Raw genomic sequence first — 5,767 nt, forward strand, 5'->3', positions numbered from 1 at the left:
CTGTCTCTCACAATGCACAGCTTTTAGGGGTGCTATCCAAGATCAGTCTCCTGTCACAAACACAGGGAAGGAAGGGTCTTTCCCTTAGAAGATGACACTCAAGATGAGGAAGACTGAACAGCTGAGACAGCTGTAGGAACATGTGAAGGAGTATGCTGGAGAAGCCTTGCTGCACACTTCTGGAAGCTGCCAAAACAGGAAGCAGGAAAGAAACATCAAGAAACTCGTTGTACAAGAAAGGAACAATCTGCCCCCAGTGGAAGGTTCGGTTTTCCTACCCTAACCATTGCCAGTTAAAGCCTGATTAATAATTTGATGCATAAAGGCTGAGACCTCTTCTTAATTTTGTGTTTATTTAGTGTTAAGAGAATGTTCTCACTATTCATAATAGTTAATCCTTTTCTGAACCCCATTAAGGTCTTGACAGTAAAAATGAAATAATACAAATCACACATTTCCCTCACATCTAAGTAAGTTTATGTTGTGTGTCAGGGAGTAAGGCACTTAGCCTGTTCTACATATAATTAGTTCATTAAGTGTTTACTTCCCACTAGCTACAGCTCCTTTCCTTCCACACCCACACACACAGTGTGTCTCCCGGGGCCCTTGGGATTGGTGGCTGGATTGAGAGTTTATATGTGCTTTCCAAGGCAATGTGTAGAGTTTAACAGAGACGTCAGGAGATGGGTGCTATATTTTGCAAAATACTGTGTGCCCTCCATGCATATAATCTTTTTAGGAGTCATAAGGACACAGGGCAAGTTCTTTTAAAGACATCTGAAGATCTTCCACAGCAGTCCAGGCTCTCAGCACTAGCAGAGCCAAAGTCCCAGATAACCTACATCAAAGTCTTCACATGGCCACAGATCAGCAGACCTGCACACCCCAAACCTCAGGAGCCAGGGACAGCCTGGGAAGGGGAAGAGCTGATGATGGCAGTAGGTGGCATGCCCGGCCACACCCCCCCCCCCCCCCCGGAGAGACACAAGAAGGTTGGTCCTGCCTCCACAGCCAGGGCTACAACCCGACAAGGGGATCAGGTAGCCACACATCAGCCAGCTCTGGACTACCAGGATTGCCACGTTTCTTCACACAAAGTGCTCCACGGGCCCTTTGTGAACAGCAGGGAGGGGGCAAAACTCCCTCGTCTGTGTGGCCCCAAGGGGCAGGATGACCTGTCCTGTTGGAGACTTGGATACTTTTGGATGGTGCCACCAGGAGGCTGGAGTCCAGGAAGGACAGTCTCCCACCAAGGGCCCTTGGAGGGCCACCGCCCCATGCAGGGCCCAGAAATGTCTCTCACGGAGGCGCAGCTCCTGGAGCAGAGCCCCATGCTCAGCTACCCGGCCCAGCCTGGGGCTGCAGCAGGGTGCTGGTGCTGGTGCTGCCCAGGGAGGTGCCGATGGGGCTGGCCCTGAGGGGACAGAGAAAGCCGGACACTAGATCACACCCCACACACATCTCCCACCGCCAACAGGTGCATTGGCCTTGTTGGAAAGGGAAGAGAGAACGGCTTGGAAAATGGCTTTCTCTCCTTCGCTTACTCCCCTGAATGCTAATCAGCGGCGCCGGCTAAAAATACCCAGCAAGGCTGGCGTGCACACGGCAGAAGGGGAAAATGGGGGAGCTGGAGGCTCCAGCTTCTTGGAAGGAAAAGGACAGAAGAGGAAGAGCCTTCTCCAAGCCCCCGGTCCCTGTCCGGCGCCTGGCTGCCGGCACAGGTGCAGTCCACCTGCTCCCCCGCTCCGAGGCTGAGATGCCCACCTCGCTTTCGGGACGCCATCCGGGGTGCTCCCCACGGAGCCGCCGGGCCACCCTGTCCCGGGGCAGGCGGCGGCCTCCCGCCCGACACTGGCTTCCACCCACCGGTGCTGCCGGCGCTCCGGGACGGGGCGTCCGGGGGCTGCCGCCTCGGGCAGTCGGACCCCCGAGGCCCGGCGCCCACGGAGCATGGTTCATGACCCGGCGGGGAGCAATCCCACCGGGGTTCGCCGGCAGAGCACAAAAGAAAGAGGGGCGCGGAGGGTCTGTGCTGGGCAGCGCAGCGCGGGGCGCTCGGTCCGCTGCATCAGAGCCGCCGACACACCGCAGCGCAGTTACAGGGATGCAGCGCGGCCCGCCGGCCTCCTGCAAGAGCCAGCGCTAAACAATAAATAAAATTAAGAGAGAGAGAGAGGACGCGAGCGTGGGACAGGCGGCAGCCCTCCGCATCGGCACCGGCGGGGGGTCCAAACGGCCGCCCTCGCTGCGCCGCCGTTGCCCTGCTGCCCGGCGGGAAGCCAGACGGAGGGCGGCCCGTGGCCCCCCGGCGGCCCCCGTGTCAGGCCGGGGTAAGGCAGGAAGGCCGGCCTCGCCGCCCACGGGCCGAGGCGGGCCGAGCTGGGGGTCGCATTCCCCCCCGCCACCCGCGGCGGGCCGGCGGGCTGCCCCCCCGTCCCCCCGCCCGCCGCAGCTCCCATCCATAATTAATCGCCTCCCTGCAGCCGCCGCGATAAGAGGGCGGGCGGGGACGAGGAGGCGGCGGCGGCCGGGAGGCGGGGGGGGGGAGCGTGTGCGCTCGCCGCGCCCGGCTCACTGCGGCCGGCGGCTGCCTGCCGTGCGGAGCGGAGCGGAGGCCAGCCGCCCCGTCGGGGAGCGCCGCGCTCGCATGGCAGCGCCGCGCCGCGCCGCCGCCGCCGCGGGGCCGGGGGGGGCCGCGGAAGGAGGATGAGGCGGGCGGCGGGGCGGCGGCGGCGGCGGCGGCGCGGAGGATGAAGTGGAGCGTGCGGGGAGCCTGCGCCGCGCTCTCCAGCTGCCTCCTGCTCGCCTGCGCCCTCAGCGCCGCCGCCGTGGGCCTCAAGTGCTTCTCGCTGGGCTCGGAGCTCAAGGGAGAGCCCTTCCGCTTGGGCACCGCCGCCGGCGCCTTCTACTCGGGGCTGCTGCTGGCCGCCGGCCTCTCGCTGCTCGCCGCCGCGCTGCTCTGCTGCCGCCCGCCCGACGAGGCGCCCGCGGCGCCGGCTCCGGCCGCGGACCCGGACCCAGCCTCGGCCCTGGCCCCGGCCGGGGACCCGGACCCAGCGGGCGGCGGCCCCGGCGGCGGGGAGGCGGCGGCCGCGCCGTCGGGGCCGGTGGAGAAGGCGCCTCCCGGGGGGCGGCAGAACTTCCTGCTGCTGGGGGTGCTGGTGTTCATGCTGGGCGTGCTGAGCGCCTTCGCCGGCGCCGTCATCGACGGCGACACCGTGTCGCTGGTGGAGAGGAAGTACTCGCACTACTGCCTGCTGCAGCCCGGCGGCGCGGCCCGCCCGCGGAGCGGCCCTGCGGCCCCCGACGGCTCCGCCGCGGCGCTCCGCTGCCAGAAGCTGAGGGACTACCAGCGCGGCTTGGTGCTCTCCACCGTCTTCAACGCGCTGGAGTGCCTCCTGGGCCTGCTCAACCTGCTCCTTGTCAAGAACTACAAGGCCTCGCAGCAACGCGGGCGGCGGCGGCGGCGGCGGCGAGCAGCCCCAGCGGCGGCGGCGGCGGCGGGCGGGCGCCGGCGGCGGCGGCGGGGCGCTGGAGGCGGGCGGCGGGCGCCGCGCCACAGCCAGGGCTCCCTCTTCTCCGGCGGCGAACCCGAGCTCAGCCCCGGGGATTGTCCCTTCCAGGCCGTCTCCTACATCAACGTGGGCGTCTTCCACGTCTTCGACGAGGCCGGCGTGGAGGTGCACTGCGGCGGGCATCCTTCCGTCGAGCTGCCCGGCTACTCGCCCATGGACCCCGAGCTCAATGCCTCCTACCCCTACTGCTACCCGCTGCCCAGCGAGCAGCCCCCCGCCTACGAGGAGATCTACCCCGGGGAGCCCTGCTCTCACGGCACCTAGCGCCGACCGACGGCAGGATGGCCGGCTCCCCGCCCGGCCCCCGCCTCGCCGTGACAGCCGGGAGCGGGCCCGCCAGCGCCTCGCCGCTGCCGGGCTGGGAGGCTGCCCCGGCTCCGCCGACGGGACGGCCCTGGCTCCGCCGACGGGACGGCCTTGCCGCCGCGGGCGCAGCGGGCCGCGGGCGGGGTGCCGCCGTGCCTCTGGCTCTGCGGAAGCTTCTCCTCCCTCCCTCCCTCCCTGCTTTCCCCTTTCTTTCCCTCCTGCCCTCCTTCACACCGTCCCTCCGTCCATCTGTCCCTCCAACCGCCGGCGGCTGAATTTTCCAAAGGCTGCGCAAGAAACGCCTAAGGGTTGGTTCCTCCCGCCGCCTCTCCTCCGTAGCCAAGTTTAGTTCCCTTCGAGTGATTCATCAGTCTCCAGCTTTAGCAGTCCAGAGTTACCCATTTATGATAACCAGCCAGTGTAAGGAAAAGGTGTCATGAAGCTTCTTTACCTCTCAAAAGAGCTAAATTTCTAAACAACGCAGAGACATTTGTGTCACGTTTACTAGAGGTGTATTGGGGATCTTTAACGTTTACACTACTCCTTGGGAGAATTGAGTTCTGTTTTAAGATTTAGTGAGTTAAAACATTTGTTGGTCTTGTAAGATGCACATTGAGAAAAACCTGCACTTTGAAAAAGAAACAGGAAAAAAATCAACAACGTTTTTGTACACTAATGTGCCTGCTTTTGTTGATAACTTCTTACTGTAAAAGCTTTCAGAAGTCTATAGTGAAAATGTTTGGTAAATTCACTGCAGTTTAAAATTGATGATTAGTTCCTTTACTAAAACAACTGAGATGTTGCTAGGATATGGCAGTTAAAAGGAAGTCCAAATGTCATACACATTCCTTTTTGTAAACAGGTTCTGTGTTTTTAATGCAAGGCAGGATTTCTTTTTGTTTTACACAGGTGAAGGGTTTAATTCTATTTTGTACAACTATATGGTTTACCTTGTAAAGAGTTCCATTTTACCTGTTACAATTCATCAATCTGGTAAGCTTGAATATTAAAGTTTTATTTGAAATATATATATTGTAAAACAGCCTTAACTGGTGCAGTGATCACAGTTTTAAAGGAAACCATAAGATAAACCATCTTGGAAGACATCTTCCAAATGTGTTTTCAAAATAGTATTTATACTCCTATTACAAAGCAAGAATTTTCTTTTTTGGTTAAAAAAAAAAAAAGGCCATGTTAATTCCTGAAGGGGGGGGGGGGGGAATAATGGGATTGTATGCTGTTAACTCTTTCTGAACTTAGAGGTAATCCTCCTTTTGGATTGTGCTGTGGAATGCCAGTACCAGATAGTGTAAGAAACTGCTAATTAAAGAGAAGTGGGTATGGCATACTTTATTAGATCATTTGAGAACAGGTAAAGGCTTAATTTCATGTTGCACAAAGAACCAAAAAGCAACTTTTCAGATTGCATTTGGTTCAATACCCCCTCCCCCAGTTACGGTATACTGAAATGAAATATTACAAAATAACCTTTCTGTTAATCCTGTGATTGGAGCCTGCTGCATAATGCCAGTATATCAGCTACCCAGAGAGAGAGAGAGAGAGAGAGGGAGAGAGAGAGTGTTAAGGGAATGCAAAGTTACAGTGTATTTCTGTGGTCGATGGAAAATTATTTTTAAATTTTTAGCTGCAGAGAGACTGACGTAATTTACAGCCTTAGAATTGGAGGGAGAAGATTTTAGCCTAAAAATACTCGAATTGCGCTGCACTGTTTTGTTTTCTAAAGTGTTTTGACTTGCACACATTATATAATCTAAAATGCAGAATGCCTTAGAAGTCTTAAAATTGCAAACTCATGTCTGTGAAGCTCACAATTAAAGCTCTAATTGAGACAAGACAGTTAAAAGCAGCAGTTGCCAATTTGCGAA

General features: G+C 58.1%; 1 protein-coding gene across 1 annotated transcript; it reads left to right on the top strand.

Moving 5' to 3' along the window:
* The first annotated feature begins 2,634 nt into the window (after positions 1 to 2,634).
* On the top strand, positions 2,635 to 4,909 carry TMEM271 (transmembrane protein 271). Its single transcript, XM_087742587.1, has one exon. The coding sequence runs from the start codon at positions 2,751 to 2,753 to the stop codon at positions 3,837 to 3,839; it is 1,089 nt and encodes a 362-aa protein (XP_087598713.1). The 5' UTR covers positions 2,635 to 2,750; the 3' UTR covers positions 3,840 to 4,909.
* Positions 4,910 to 5,767: the final 858 nt, after the last annotated feature.

The sequence above is a fragment of the Nipponia nippon genome, unplaced genomic scaffold, assembly GCF_047370975.1.
Source record: "Nipponia nippon isolate SJK-2023a ecotype South Korea unplaced genomic scaffold, ASM4737097v1 scaffold_8, whole genome shotgun sequence".
Classification (NCBI taxonomy): Eukaryota; Metazoa; Chordata; class Aves; order Pelecaniformes; family Threskiornithidae; genus Nipponia; species Nipponia nippon.

Excerpts from the sequence above, each read along its gene's own strand:
- TMEM271 (XM_087742587.1), top strand. The coding sequence starts at position 2,751 with ATGAAGTGGAGCGTGCGGGGAGCCTGCGCCGCGCTCTCCAGCTGCCTC.